The 16,765-nt window shown below is 45.4% G+C and overlaps 1 protein-coding gene across 4 annotated transcripts in view; it reads right to left on the bottom strand.

The window, feature by feature from the left end:
- Window positions 1-16,765, bottom strand: part of CCDC30 (coiled-coil domain containing 30) — a 120,077-nt gene that overhangs the window by 9,090 nt on the left and 94,222 nt on the right. For all 4 annotated transcript variants that reach the window (XM_056122913.1, XM_056122910.1, XM_056122912.1 and 1 more), the window contains one exon: window positions 12,091-12,203. In XM_056122913.1, coding sequence (XP_055978888.1) covers window positions 12,091-12,203 — 113 coding nt within the window. The remainder of the gene's footprint in view (window positions 1-12,090; window positions 12,204-16,765) is intronic.

The following is a 16,765-nucleotide window of genomic DNA, read 5'->3' as shown; positions in this document are numbered from 1 at the left end:
AGATTTAAACACAGGCACAGTGAGCCTTTATTCTGCCTCTAGAGTGGGTCCTTCGATCGGGCTCCCTCCTCTTGCTTTGTCAGGGACTGGCACCGATGTGGGTTTGTATTCTGCTTCACACCTGCACCATTTCTACCCCCCAGGCAAACAGAGATAGATTAAAGACATGCTACATCACAGCAGATTTGGTCGTTCCCAGGGATTTGGGACTCTGGCCCACTGTAGTCTTGACCTGGTAGTTATGTCATAGCTTTAGAATCGGGGAGCAATTTAGGAAACTCTGTAACTACTGATTTCTGATACCTAAGTTTATAATCCTGCTCTGCTAATTAAGTTACTCATAAAAAATGCCTTCTTCTTGGCCAGACCCTTAGATGGGGACGTAGCCCACCTCAATCTTGTTTAGTCATCTGGAAGATAACGGGGCTTGCTCTCAGTCCTTGCCTTGAGCCTAGACTTCTAAATACCAAACCTATACAAGTCTCCTGTCAGGACTCTGATTTCATCGTAGATTTAAATCTGAGTTTCTAGTAGAATGCCAATAAAAATAAATAAAGGTGTTCAACATCATAAGCTATTAAGGAAATGCAAGTCTAAATCATTAGGAGATACTACCCTTAGGTAGTATTATCATAATAAATGCTGACAAGGGGGTAGATCAATTGGGGCCCTCCTGCACTGTAGGTAGGTAGGAATGCAAACTCTGGGGAAGCCTGGCCAGCTGCCCAGATGAGGACACTAAGTACCTGGCAGTGATTTGACTCCTAGGTATGTAAGAGAAATGAACATGGATGTACACACAAAAAGCTGGTACCCAAAGCAGTGGTCAAGTGCCCAGAAGGTACAAACACTGAACTTCCACCAATTGCAGAATAGAAACAAAACAGGATATAAGGATCTCCTGGGCAGTGGGCTTTCTTCCCTATCCAAAAGTAGTTCATTCCTAAAAACAAACAAACAAACAAACAAACACCCAAAAGCAGACCATTCTTAATTTGGTAGGTTATGTTGGGGACTCTTTACCATGAATTTAGAAAAAACTCAAGCATTTGCAGACCCCCTCAAATAACATAGCAACTCAGATGAAATTTGGCTATATAGGTTAAAAAAGAACTACGGCTGTATGCCAAGGTTGGGCTAACTTTGAAAGCACTGTGCTGGCTAAAGAAGAACAGGGGGGAATGCCCTGCCACAGTGGCAGGGGGGGATGGGGGGATGGGAGGATGGGGGGGAGGGATATTATCCTGGTGGTGGAAAATGGGCACTGGTGGAGGGATGGGTATTTGATCGTGGTATGACCGAGATCCAAGCACAAAAATTTGTAAATCTACAACTGTACCTCATGTCGTTTCACTAATAAAAAAGAAAAAAAAATGAAAAAAAAAAAGAAGTTCATCACAAAGAGCACATTTAATGACTTCATTCTCATAAATGTGCAGAATATGCAAATAAAATGGGGAAGGAGACAGACTACTGAGTTTGGGGTAGGGAAATGGGAAGAGGGCACCGAGAGTTAAAGGGGCTTCTTTTTCAGGTAGTGAAAAACGTTTTAAAATTGATGGGATGATGACGATGAATGTACATCTAGATGATCGGTATTGTGTGCTCTATTTAAAACTTTTTGGGAGGTTGTTGGGCCACAGCAGTGGTGCTCAGGAGCTGCTCCCAGGGTTGTTCCTAGTGATGCTCAGGGAACCATGCGGTGCTGGGGATCAAAGCCAGGTCTCCTGCGTGCGAAGTGTGCTCTCAACCCACGGAGCCATCTCTCTGGCCCCAGGAGCTTTATGGTTTAACAAGCTGCAAGTGGGGGAGGTTCTGACGCAGGCTGAAGTATGGGACGAAGTCCGAGATGCATCTGAGAGGGCCACTTTGTTTCACTGTCAACAGTCTATTTGTGGCTCTCAGGAGTGGGATGGTCCTTTTCCTCATCTGCTAACAGATCCCAGGGTTTGTGTAGGCATCCAGAGATCCTCTGATTTCAAGGAAGACAGAGTCTGCAGAAGTGCGTGTGGTGGTGGTGGAGGGGAGGTGGGGACTCCTAGCACAGATGGAAGTAACTTGAAATCCAACATGTTTTTCTTTTACCCATCCTGCCCTGGGTATTGAAAACCAGGTTTTAAACTTTCCATGCCAGGTAGCTGCTGTCTCTATTTATTTATTTATTGGTTCATTGGAAGAATATTTAAAAATTGATTTTAATTGAGGTGGGGGGCTGGAGAGATAGCACAGTGGTAGGGCATTTGCCCTGCACACGGCCGACCTGGGTTCAATTCCTCTGCCCCTCTCAGAGAGCCCAGCAAGCTACAGAGAGTGTTTTGCCCGCATGGCAAAGCCTGGCAACCTCCCTGTGACGTGTTTGATATGCAAAACACAGTAACAACAAGTCTCACAATGGAGATGTTACTGGACCCGCTTGAGCAAATAGATGAACAACAGGAGGACAGTGCTTTACAGTTGGGTGGGGGGGCACACCTGGCTTTGAGCTCAGGAATTATTCCTGGTGGTGCTCAGGGGACCATTTTGGATGCCAGTTTTGTAATGCATGTCGGTTATGTGCAAGGAAAACACCCTACCCACTATACTATTGCTCTGGCCCCAATAAATGTTTGCATGCTCCTGAACTAGACTCATTGAATTTTTTTTGGTGGGGGCAGTGGGCATCACTGGATGTTCAGTGGTCACTACTGGCTCTGTGCTGGGATACTGGGAAACCAATATCCCAGGTTGGCCTTGTGTGAGGCAAGTGCCTCACCCTCTGTATTATCGCTTGGGCCTGCTGTCTCTCTCATTCTGCCACTTGAACTACAATACATATTTGTTTGTTTGTTTGTTTGTTTTGCTTTGCTTTATGGACTATACCTGGAAATATTCAAGGGTTACCCCTGGCTCTGCACTTAGGAATTAGGAATTTCTTCTGGTGGTGCTCAGGATATGGCATGCCAGGGATAGAAGCCAGGTTGGCTGCATGCAAGGAAAGACCCCTACAGACTATACTATGGCTCTGACCCTGTAAAAAAACCCAATTTATTCCTTAACAGAAGAATATAGGAATATATACAGAGGAATATATGAATATAAAAAATTTGGTAAAAACTTTGGTGAAAAATTTGGTAAATTTGGGTAAAAACTCAACTCCTAATACGATCAACATTGCAATATTATATGATATCTTTTATGTATCCATTGCGGAATTAAAATAATAATATTTAGCTCTATTAACTTATTATAGCATGTGCATTTTACCATGTTGTTATCTAGTCTTCATGATATATATGATATATATGTATATATTTCTTAGCAACACCCAGCAGTGCTCAGGACTTACTCCTGACTCTGCACTCAGGGATCACTCCTGGTGGGCTCAGGGATCTTATGGGATGCCAGGGGTTGAACCTAGGTCAGCCACATGCAAGTCAAAAACCATATCTGTTATACTATCCCTCTAGCTTCAATATACATACATATATTTTTCAATTGTTTTATTTTTTTTTGCCACATCTGGTGGTGGTCCGGGGCTACTTCTGGCTCTGTGGGTGACACCTGGGGGTCACGCAGCATGAACCTGGGCCTTCCACATGCAAAGCAAATCATGAGGGAGGTGCGTTGGGCTATCTCTCTAGCATGCTACCATCTCTTTCACAGTCGGTGTTGTTCCGTGAGGGAATCCTGCACTTTGCATGACTAGCCCCGACTGCCCGAGACTCTCGCTGGGTTCTTCCCATAGTAGCGTGTGTGCCGTAGAGACAGGCTGATGCAGCACAGCCGGTAAGAGCTCAGGCCTCCCCTGCCCTCGCTGAGCAGCCATCTGCAGCGCTTATTTGTTGGGCTAGAACGTTGGCCAACTGGTGTGCAGAACTCACATGTTTCCTCAGCTTTCTTTGTCTTTGTTAACCATCAGCAAGAACTATGGGGCAGCAGAATACTCGTGTTCTAAAATTTAGGGACAACTTTCACTTGTGTTTAAGTGAAAACAGATGACCTTTCTCTTATTTCTGTTTCCAAAGAGGCAAGAAATTGGTTCCTCTGGAAGACAGACTGGGAAAACATGGAAAGAATAAGCACCGTCTGTGAGGGTCAGGACTGGGATAGGGGATAATAACTCTCTGAACCAAGAGTTTTGATAATTTTTCCATCTTTATTCCTAAAGCTGTCATCTTTTTATGGGGAGGGTCACACCTGGAGATGCACAGGGGTTACTCCTGGCTCTGCACTCAGGAATTATTCCTGGTGATGGTCTGGTGGTGGTCAGGGGACCATAAGGGATGCTGGAAAATGAACCCGGGTCGACTGCGTGCAAGGCAAATGCCTTACCCGCTGTGCTATTGCTTCAGCCCCTAAAGCTGTCATCTTTACCTTTTGGTACACATCAGAAGCACATGGGGGGGATTTAATTTTTAATATATTTTTGTTTTTTGGGCCACACCTGGCGATGCTTAGGGGGTACTCCTGGCTCTGCACTCAGCAATTACTCCTGGCAGTGCTTAGGGGACCATATAGAATCATGGTTGGCCATGTGCAAGACAAAGACCCTAACCACTGTACTGTCTCTCGCATCATAGAGGGGAGACTTTTTAAGAAGACTGATCCTTGGGATGCCCACTCTCTCCACTACTGTTCAATATAGTACCGGAAGTACTTGCAATAGCAATTAGGCAAGAAAAAGATATTAAGGGCATCCAGGTAGGGAAGGAAGAAATCAAGCTCTAACTATTCGCAGATGATATGATACTATACTTAGAGAACCCTAAAATCTCTACCAAGAAACTCCTAGAAACAATAGACTTGTATAGTAAAGTGGCAGGCTATAATATCAATACCCAAAAATCCGTGGCTTTCTTATACACAAATAGTGAAAGAGAAGAAAGTGACATGAAGAAAACAATCCCATTCACAATTGTGCCCCAGAAAATCAAGTACCTGGGAATCAGCTTAACTAAGGAAGTAAAGGACCTGTACAAAGAAAACTACAAAACGCTACTTCAGGAAATAAAAGAGGACACGAGGAAATGGAAAAATATTCCCTGCTCATGGATGGGGAGAATCAACATTGTCAAAAGGGAATACTTCCCAAAGCACTGTACAAATTCAATGTGATCCCTATAAGGATACCCATGACATTCTTCAAAGAAATGGAGCAAACACTCCTGAAATTTATATGGAACAATAAGCTCCCACAAATAGCTAAAGCAATTCTTGGGAAAAAGAAAATGGGAGGAATCAACCTGCCTAACTTCAAGCTCTACTACAAAGCAGTTATAATTAAAACAGCATGGTACTGGAACAAAGGCAGAGTTGCATACCAATGGAACAGAGTTGAATATACTGATATCTCCTTCCAAGCATATGATCATCTGATCTTTGATAAGGGGGCAAGAAAAGTGAAATGGAGCAGGGAAAGCCGCTTTAATAAATTGTGCTGGCAAAACTGGACGGCTCCATGCAAAAAAGTGGGCTCAGATCTCTGCCTAATGCCATGCACAAAAGTAAAATCAAAATGGATTTATGAGGGGATGGAGAGATAGCACAGCGGGTAGGGCATTTGCCTTGCATGCGGCCGACCCGGGTTTGATTCCCAGCATCCCATATGGTCCCCTGAGCACCACCAGGAGTAACTCCTGAGTGCAGAGCCAGGAGTAACCCCTGTGCATCGCTGGGTGTGACCCAAAAAGCAAAAAAAAAATGGATTTATGACCTCAACATCAGACCAAAATACATAAAGTTCATTGAAGACAAAGCTGGCAAAACCCTCCATGACATTGAGGCTAATGGTACTTTCAAAGATGCCACGCCACTGGCCAAGCAATAGACAAATGGGGCTATCTTAAACTAAGAAGCTTCTGCACCTCCAAAAAAACAGTGACCAAAATACAAAGACAGCCTACAGAATGGGAAAGGATATTCGCCGAATACACATACAACAAGGGGTTGATATCAAGAATATACAAAGTACTGGTTGAACTCCACAAGAAGAAATCACCCAACCCCATAAAAAAATGGGGCGAGTAACTGAACAGAAACTTTCGCAAAGAAGAAATCCGAAAGGCAAAAAGGCACATGAGAAAATGCTTTATATCACTAATCATCAGGGAGATGCAGATCAAAACAACAATGAGATATCAGTTCACACCACAGAGACTGGCCCACATCCACAAGAACAAAAGCAACCGGTGCTGGTGCAGATGTGGTGAGAAAGGGACCCTCCTTCACTGCTGGTGGGAATGCCGACTGGTTCAGCCTTTTTGGAAAACAGTATGGACGATTCTCAAAAAATTAGAATTTGATCTCCCATTTGACCCAGTAATACCACTCCTGGGAATATATCCCAGAGAGGCAAAAAAGTATAGTCGAAGTGACATCTGCAATTGTTTGTTCATTGCAGCACTCTTTACAATAGCCAGAATCTGGAAAAAACCTGAGTGCCCGAGAACAGATGACTGGTTAAAGAAACTTTGGTACATTTACACAATGGAGTACTATTTAGCTGTTAGAAAAGATGAAGTCATGAAATTTACATACAAGTGGTACTACATGGAAAGTATCATGTTAAGCGAAATGAGTCAGAAAGAGCGGGATAGACACAGAAAGATTGCATTCATCTGGGGAACATAAAACAACAAAATGGGAGACTAACACCCAGGAGTGGCTGAGATTAGTACCAGGAATTTTGCTCCATGACTTGGAGCCCAGCCATATGTGCTAGGGGAAAAGGAAGCTCAGATAGAGAAGAGAGCACCAAATAAAGGGTGTTGTGAGGATCCTCCCAGGGTGGGAGAAGCATGCTGAAAGTAGTCTATAGACCAAACATGATTGCCACTCAATGCCTCTCTTGCAAAACACAGTACCCAAAAGAAGAGAGAGAGAACAAGGGGGAATGCCCTGCCACAGAGGCAGGGTGGGAAGGGGGGGATGGGGGGTGGGAGGGATGCTGGGACCCGTGGTGGTGGAGGATGGGCGCCGGTGGAGGGATGGGTACTTGATCAGTGTATAATTGAAACCCAAGCACAAAAATTTGTAAGTCTATAACTGCACCTCATGGTGTTTAACTAATAAAAAAATAAAAAAGAAAAAGAACAAAAAAGATTGATCCTTGGGACCCAGGTCTGTGCCACTCCAGAGTTAGGATCTGCTATCGTAAAGGCAGTGGGCATGAACATTAGCCACCCTCATTAGCTGGCAAAGACATTCAAAATAAGATCACAAGTAATTTATGTCTAAAGTGAACACTGAAAAATCACAGATTCTCTCAAACAAAAGTCAGACACAAAAGATTGTACATAGTATGATTCTACTTAGATAAAAGTCTAGGAGAGACAGAAATCAGGGGAGAGGAAGTGGAGAAGTAGGGATACAGGTTGTGGGGAGAAAAGCAGGTCAGACAGAAACACTGCAAAGAGGCAGGAAAAAAACAGAGGGGATGATTGGCACGTTCTTTGTCGTGTGTGTGTGTGTGTGTGTGTGTGTGTGTGTGTGTGTGTATGGTGGGGTGGGTCATACCCAGAAGTGCTGAGGGCTTACTCCTGGCTCTGGTCAGGGATCACTCCTGGCAGTGTTTTATGGGGGACCATATGACTAGTAACTCCATTTCCAGGAATTTATTATACAAAAATAATTTCAAGTAAAATAGTTTTAGAAAAATTTACTTAGAGAAATATGAGGGGACAGAGGGAGAGAGCAAAGGAGAGAGAGACAGAGAGAGAGATGGAGGGAGGGAGAGAGAGACGAGTTATGTGGTAAAAAGGTAAAGGTAAAGGCCCTCCCGTTGATCGTCAATTTGCTCGAGCGGGCCCAGTAACGTCTCCATTGGAGACTTTGTTGTTACTGTGTCTGGCATATCGAATACTCTCGGTAGCTTGCCGGGCTCTCCGAGAGGGGCGGAGGGATCGAACTCGGGTCGGCCATGTTGGCCGCATGCAAGGCGAACGCCCTACCGCTGTGCTGAGTTATGTGATCAAGAAAATATGTGAACTTCTCCAGAGGGGGAAAAACCCAAGAGCACACATGTCAGGGTGAGAGGTTGAAATATGGGTCAAAGTCCAGGGTAAAGAATACCAACAACAATTTTATTTTTGCTTTGGATCCACACCCAGCAGTACTCAGAGCTTCTTCCAGCTCTGTGCTCAGGGATCACTCCTGGTGGGCTTGATGAACCATATGGAGTGTTGGAGATCAAACCTGGGTGGGCTCTATGCAAGGCAAACGTGCTACCTGTTCATTGTACTGTAACTCCGGCCCCACAAAAACAAAAAAATTTTAAATAAAAAAGACACACACTAAAATCATTTTTTGTGCTATTCTGAATAAAATTATAAATTCTAGGACCAGTGGATAATTCTTGAATAAATTAAGGCTGTGTGGTACAGGTTGATTTCATCAACCTTGGGTTAACCAGAGCTGTTTTGCTTTAGTCCTCCCTAGCATGACACTGATCAGTGATCAAAGAACGGCCTACACTGTTCTGCTCCCTACCCACAGACCCACAAAGTCTACAAAGCACAATGCATATGAGATACTATGACCCAAGGCAGTTGCCACCTGCCTGTCCACACTGTACCGATCACAAGGAGAGTCTTGAACCGCACCTGCTTTCTGTGAGAATCCAAGACAGCGAAACTCCTCTGGGGTGGGGGTGGGGGGCTCCTAGGTGCGGTTCCCAGCACACTCAGCCCATCCATGCAGACTGACGCTTTGTGGTGAGGTCTGGTAAGTCAGCTCTTCTTGGGCCCGAGGGTGCTCAGGGCCACCAAGGCCACACTCAGCAGTGCTTAGGGACCACACCATGCCAGGGATCAAACCTGGGGTCTCCACGTGCCCGGCATGCACTCTGGTCCTTTGAGCCGTCTCCCCTGACCAAGACAGCATTAACCTTGAGGCTGGCTCCACAACAGGAACATGCTCACATGAGCAGAAGAATGCCACAAAGTCTCTGCTGGGAACGCAGTGGGATGCCCTGGGTGAGGTGCCCAGTGCACCCGCCCGCCGTGGACATTTTCAGATACGACTGAGAGGCACATCCAGCCATGGCACTGGCTGAGAAGAGCAGGGGGGCCACCTCATCTCTTTGGACCCGCTTCGGGGTAGCATTCGTCTGCAACCAGCTAGTTGGTTGGGTCTTCTCCTCAGGGTTCCTGGGTCGGCTCAAGTCATTGAGCTGACTGCCATTGTTGGCGCAAGAGCAACTCAACTTTATGTTATGAAAAAGTCAACTAACACATAGTCTATAGTCAACAAAGCACAATGCGTACGAGATATTACGATGAGAATACAACATTTTATTTAACCTACGCAAGCAAATCACAACACTGCTTGTTGACAGAGATGAGGGAATTAGAGGTGAGGGAAGAGCTCAGTGATCTGGAATGCTTGGCTTACAAGCCTAAGATCTCGAGTCCAATCCCCAGGGCTGCCAATTGTGTTAGGGGTTCTCTTTGCCCTCTGCTCTGCCGACTCAGCTGATCCTTCTGATCCCAGGCATTACAAGTGATTTCTGCCCAGAATGCAGTCTAGGCACGTGTGAGCACCCTGACTAAAGGGGTTCAAGCCCTGGCAGTTTTGTTTTTGGTTTTGGTTTCTGGGCCACACCTGGTAGTGCCAGGGGTCACTTCTGGCTCTGCACTCAGGCATCACTCCTGGAGGGCTCAGGGACCACCTGGGATGCTGGGGATGGAACCCGGGTTGGCCATGTGCAAGGCAAGTGTCCTCTTTGTTGTACTACCAGGACCCCGCATCCAGGAAGTATGACTCCTGATGAGTACCTGTGCTAGTGGCCACACTACAACAGAATGTGCACAAGCGCCAAGATTAGGTGCCCTCCTTAGGAGGCAGGTATGCCAACTTTGCAAAGGAGTGCAATCCTTGGAAGGCACCACAGCCAGGGGTCCTCGCACCATGCCTTGATCTAGGACGCCCTCCACCTCCATCCCCATTCCAGGAACACCACAGCTAGGCATGTGTGCAAACCCCTCATCACAGAGATGAAGGGAAAGGGAAAATCAAATACATAAAACAAAACAAAACAAACAAAAAAACCCACACTGCATTGCTGTTACATTATTTGTAAAAAACAAAAAAAAAATGGGGGCCAGGAGGAGTAGCACAGGGCTTAGAGCTCTGGCCTGGGAATCTCACATGCACAGAACACAATTCTGGCAGCTCTGCTGCCTGTCACCTGCTGTGCTACAAGTGACTTCTCTGAGCACCACAGGCACATGTGTGAGCACCACAGGGAAAGCTTCTTGCAGCCGATGGTTCTTGGTTTAAGAATGTGTTTTTTCAGCATGGTACTGGAACAAAGGCAGAGCTGCAGACCACTGGAACAGGGTCGAATATACTGACGTCTCCCCCCAAGCATGTGATCATCTAATCTTTGATAAGGGGGCAAGAAATGTGAAGTAGAGCAAGGAAAGCCTCTTTAACAAATTGTGCTGGCAAAACTGGACAGCTACATGCAAAAAAGTGGGCTCAGATCTGTCCCTAACACAAAGTACAAAAGTAAGATCAAAATGGATTAAAGACCTCAACATCAGACCGGAATCCATAAGGTACATTGAAGACAAAGTTGGCAAAACCCTCCATGACATTGAAGCTAATGGTATCTTCAAAGATGTCACGCCACTGGCTAAGCAAGTGAAAACAGAGATAGACAAATGGGACTATCTTAAACTAAGAAGCTTCTGCACCTCCAAAGAAACAGTGACCAAAATACAAAGACAGTCTACAGAATGGGAAAGAATATTTGCTGAATACACATCTGACAAGGGGTTGATATCAAGGATATACAAAGTACGGCTGAACTCCACAAGAAGAAAACATCCAACCCCATCAAAAAATGGGTGACGAAATGAACAGAAACTTTCTCAAAGAAGAAATCTGAATGGTTAAAATGGCACATGAGAAAATGCTCCACATCACTAATCATCAGGGAGATGCAGATCAAAACAACAATGAGATATCATTTCACACCACAGAGACTGGCCCACATCCAAAAGACCAAAAGCAACCAGTGTTGGTGTGGATGTGGTGAGAAAGGGACTCTCCTTCACTGCTGGTGGGAATGCCGACTGGTTCAGCCTTTTTGGAAAACAGTATGGACGATCCTCAAAAAAATAGAATTTGAGCTCCCATTTGATCCAGCAATACCACTCCTGGGAATATATCCCAGAGAGGCAAAAAAGTATAGTCGAAATGACTTCTGCACTTGTTTGTTCATTGCAGCACTGTTTACAATAGCTAGAATCTGGAAAAAACCTGAGTGCCTGAGAACAGATGACTGGTTAAAGAAACTTTGGTACATCTACACAGTGGAGTACTATGCAGCTGTTGGAAAAGATCAAGTCATGAAATTTACATACAAGCGGTACTACATGGAAAATATCATGCTAAGTGAAATGAGGGACAGACATAGAAACATTTCGTTAATCCGGGGAACATAAAGTAACAGCTACATGCTGGGTCAAATGGGAGTTCAATTTCTAATTTTTTGAGGATCGTCCATATTGTTTTCCAAAAAGGCTGAACCAGTCGGCATTCCCACCAGCAGTGAAGGAGAGTCCCTTTTGACTGGAGGGGCTGGAGTGATTGCGCTGAGGGTAGGGCATTTGCCTTGTATTTGGCTGACCCGGGTTCAATCCCGGGTATCCCATATGGTCTCCCGAACATCGCCAGGAGTAATTCCTGAGTGCAGAGCCAGGAGTCACCCCTGAGCATCGCTGGGTGTGATCAAAAAAAAAAAAAAGAATTATGACTAGAAACAACGAACTAAAATGGGAGAGGCTGATCTCAGCTGAGGAAGCAGATGTGTGTGGGGTGAACCCCAGGAAAACACGAGAAAGGCAGACGTGGAGTAAGCAATAATTGAGACATGCCTAGAGCTAAACAGCCGTTCCTTTCTCTCCCTCTCTCAGGAAGAAGTTGAGCCACCCTTTTCTCTAGCGAAAGCCCCGGAGATAGCCCCCCAGGAATGGAGACCACTAGACCTCATGAAGGTCTCCTCGGTAGTCTCCCCGGTCCCCCACCCTGAGCCAGTTGGCTATGAAGGAGAATGAAGGAGACAGTCTCCACAGGTTCTTCCGAGGGGGCCTTGTTTTTGTTTACCTCACATAGACGTCGAACTGCTTCAAAAACTGCCCATATTCTTCACGCAAAGCTTCCTTCTCTTGCTGTAACCCAGAAAGCTTCTCTGACAATTTCTGGTTGCTCCTGAGATACTGAAAAAAAACATTGAAAAAAAAATGAGAACACTCTGCAGTGCGTCAAGGGGAGAAGCGTAGGGATCATGAGCCCCCAGAGCCTTTCTGCTGCTCAACAGCTTCCAGGGACGCTGGCAGTGGCGCTGGCTGGAATCTCGTCTGCCTGAGAGCGGGCTGCTCTTTTCCTGGATTCGGTGCCTCAACCTTTTGGGTAGTTTCATAAGCATCCATGAAGACTTCCAGCTTGAAGGACAGGAAGTGAGAGCTGTTTTCCTCACTTAACCCTGGCAACAAAATATATGGTTCCTGAAGTGGCTCCAGCAAACAAAATCTCAAAGACAGGAATTTGGGAGTGATTATCTGATCTGCTAAGATCTGTAGGTAGTCTGACCCTGGCACAGTACCAGCAATCTCTGGCAGAAGAGTTAACCATCCTGCGCCTTTGAGGTTCCTGGGATGAAGTCCTGGGGATCGAGGGGGTAGGGGCGGTAGTTACAAGACGGGGACACAGACTGTTACAGCACAACTGAACTGAGGACAGTGGGGTGAGCGAGTCACAGCTGGCCATTTAATCAGCTTACAAGGAGAAAACAGTCAATTTGGGGATTTAATTATTTGGAATGAGACACCATCCAAGTTTCTGTGAATGCCCTAAGGGAACTTCTATAATGCAGGCAGTAGGACAATGCATCCAATGCACAAAAAACCCAATTTATCAGTAGGTTGCAGAACTACAGCGCAAGGCGATTTCAGAGCATTGTCAGAGGGCTCTTATCTGAAAAGTACTGAGCTTTGTTTTGGAATATATGGAAAGCTGAGACTCTGGAGTAAAGACATTTGTGGTTCTACACTTTGACTCCCTCTGGTAAGTATCTTTTGTGAGATAAGTGGTCCTTCATCGCTGCCTCAGAAGATGAGCCATTCTTACTGAGAGGCCTCTGTACTAATTTCGTTGAAGGCAGTGAACGGTACAGGGTGGGAAAAGGCCAGCCTGCAAAATCATGTGGCCTGGCCCTCATTCATGAGAGACACAGATGCTTGCCACTGGCTGCTGGCGAACTGTCTGCCTGTCTGGTGTGGTCTCTGAATGGTGTTAGAAAGTGTTCTCTATCCCGAGCTTAAGAGAAAACCTACTGAAACAATTCTCTCTCTCATAACACTATAGCACTGTCCTCCCGTTGTTCATCTATTTGCTTGAGCGGGCCCAGTAACGTCTCCATTGTGAGACTTGTTGTTACCTCTCTCTCATATGTGGGATTAAAGGAAACATAGTAAGAAAACAACAAATGGCTGAAGGCAAGAGAAATGAAGAAAGTTATTGTGAGTGACCCACGCACCCACCTCATCACCGTGACTTACGTGAACACTTCACTAAGCATGTCAAACACATTGGTGAGGGGAGCATCAGGAATCCTGAAATCATGCAGTGTATTAGCGGGGAGGTGCTTAGGCCACGCCCATGAGTATTGAGGAGCTATTCCTAATTCTGTGCTCAGGGGTCACTCCTGGTGGTGCTTGGGGAACCATATGTAGTGACAGTGATTGAACTGGGTTCCACTGCATACAAAAGCAAGCATCTCACCTCCTGTACTCTGAAACACCATGAGGCACAGTTGTAGACTTAGACATTTTTGTGCTTGGATTTCAATTATACAATGATCAAATACCCATCCCTCCACCAGTGCCCATTTTCCACCACCACAGGTCCTAGTATGCCATCCCCCCTATCCCACCCTACCTCTGTGGCAGGGCATTCCCTTTTGTTCTCTCTCTCCTTTTGGATGTTGTGGTTTGCAAAAGAGGCATTGAGTGGCAATTACGTTCGGTCTATAGTCTACTTTCAGCATGCTTCTCCCATCCTGGGAGGACCCTCCCAACACCCTTTATTTGGTGCTCCCTTCTCTATCTGAGCTCCCTTTTCCCCTAGCATGTGTGGCTGGCCTCCAAGCCATGGAGCAAACCTCCTGGTACTAATCTCGGCAACTCTTGGGTGTTAATCTCCTATTTTGTTACTTCATGTTCCCCCAGATGAATGCAATCTTTCTATGTCTATCCCTCTCTTTCTGACTCATTTCACTTAACATACTTTCCATTTAGTACCACTTGTATGTAAATTTCACGATCCCTTTGACTCTTAAATGATGTTACCTCCCTGAACACGATGGCAGAAGACACCAACATTAAAATGAATCCTGATTCTAATGGGTCTGATGGAAGTACAGAATGTTAGAGGTCATGTTTAACCCCCAGATATAACCTAACAGATATAACCTAGCAGTGGGATCAGAGATAAAACCCAATGGCTTCATCTTTTTTTTGGAGGGGAAGGGTTAATTGGGCTTTTGAAGATGTGCTCAGGGGTTACTCAGGTCTGTGCTCAGAGTTGGAAGGCCACCTGGGAGGCAAGTGCCTTATCCCCTGTACCATTCTTCAGCTCCACCAATGATTTGACTTTAACAGTGGTTGTCAACCTTTTTTACACAAGTAAGCTGGAACTGGTCTGTGAATAGGTGGTTGAAATCTACTGGCTTGGGGCTGGAGCAATAGTACAGTGGGTAGAGTGCTTAATTTGCACATGGCCAATGCAGGTTTGATCCTTAGAACCCCATGTGGCTTCCCAGGCTCCAGCAGGAGTGATCCCTGAGTGAAGAGCCAGGAGTAAGTCCTGAGCACTGTCTGGTGTAGCCCCTAAACTGAAAACAAACAAAAATATCAAAGACAAAAAACAACAATAACAGAACTCCAGAAAACCACTGACTTATGTCAAAATTTGGCTGTGGTTGATTGTTTTAAAATTTGAGGACTAAAACGGATGAGCAACATATACAAACTTTACCCGGATTCTATATCTATGTGTGTGTGTGTGTGTGTGTGTGTGTGTGTAGTTGTTTTGGTTTTGGATCACACCTGGTTCAGGGTTTCAGGGGTTACTCCTGACCCTGCACTCAGGAATTACTCCTGGCAGTGCTCAGGGGACCAAATGGGGTGCCGGAGATCGAACCCAGATCAGCCATAGGCAAAGCAAATACCCTACCTGCTGAACTATTGGCCCCGCCTATGTGTGTGTGTATGAGTGTGTGTGAGTGTGAGTGTATGTGAATCTGAGTATGTGTGTATAGTTGCTGTTTATTTGTCTGTTTGGGGACACACCTGGTGGTGCTACATGTGTCTGGTTGGAGCACTCGTGACAGCGCAACCTTAGAGAGTGAGACTACGGGTATTCCATGTGGTTTTGCTCACCAGAAGGCATTCACATGAGACATGTCTCTCAGTCATCAGGGAAAAAAGACACTGATTCTGTCGTCATTAGCTATCTGCCTGCTCAACAGACATGTTCAAAGTCCACGGTGACAGGAATGCATTTTACAAGGCATTGTGAAGACTACTAGCTCATTCCACATGTCGAAGGCAAAGTCAAATGGCACCACTGAGCGGGGGCCAAGCAGCCTGTGGCAGCAGTTTACTACACTGGACTCCTTCCATTACACTAGACGTTCTTCCATTGGGAGAACGACAATCTTCCCGCAGTGGAGTATGGATTTGCTTTCTCTTGCTGATAATGCTTTTTGTGAGAACCTCTACCTATAAAATCATTTATTGTCATTTTATGTCACTCATCATTGTTTCTGATTAATAAAATAGTTTCATAGCAAGAAAAATACAGGTTATTGGCCTTAATATATAGCTCTTCATTAAGAGGAAATGAACCCAGTGCTAGATTAGTACATCAGGTGGAGTACTTGCCTTGTATGTTGCCAACCCGTTCTGTCCCTGGCACCACATATGGTCCCCTGAGTACCACCAGGGGTCATTCCTGAGCACAGAGCACTAATAACCCCTGAGCACAGACAGCTAGGGCCCAACCCCCTACACTGTCATCCCACAGATAACCAACACAATAATTGGAATGACCTACAGAAGATGTAGTTAAGATGTTGGCTAGATGACAGTATCATTTGGCACTACGTGATGTCCCTTAAGATGATAAGTTTTAACCAGTAGTGTATATAGGAGGCCATATCTCTCCCAGACAGAATTTATGGAGAGGAACCAAGAGATGGGGTGGCTTTTCACACCAATATCTCAGGGACACAATGTGTAATACCAGTGGCTTGCCTTCTAGTTAAGTTTTTGTTTGTCTGTTTTGTTTGGGGGCCACACCCAGCTGTGCCCAGGGTTTACACTTGAGCTCAGGGATCACTCCTGGAGGGTCCCATATGGGATGCCAGGAATGGAACCCAGCTTGGCCTTGTGCAAAGCAAGTGCCCTCCCTTGTACGTACATTGGCTCTGGCCTCTCTGGCTAAGTTTTGAAGTTAGTTACAGTTTACCTGTGCAGATTAAAACTGAAGAAATAGAAACTGACAATCACCAGATGATCCTAGAATCTGAAGGACTACTGAGAAGGTAAGAGTGTCATCTTTTATATGAGATACCAATGGATCAGATCGGGTGGAAGTGGCATCTTCTGCTTGTTTATTAGGTCAAATATGGCTTGTAAAAGGGTCTGTATGAATGCTGACTATCTTAAACAGACTTTGCTGATGCTCAATAAAACCTTTTTTTTTTTCAGGGGTGAGG

This window comes from Sorex fumeus, unplaced genomic scaffold (assembly GCF_029834395.1).
Source record: "Sorex fumeus unplaced genomic scaffold, SorFum_2.1 ptg000047l, whole genome shotgun sequence".
NCBI classification, from domain to species: Eukaryota; Metazoa; Chordata; class Mammalia; order Eulipotyphla; family Soricidae; genus Sorex; species Sorex fumeus.
This window is presented reverse-complemented; position numbering and strand designations above follow the sequence as displayed.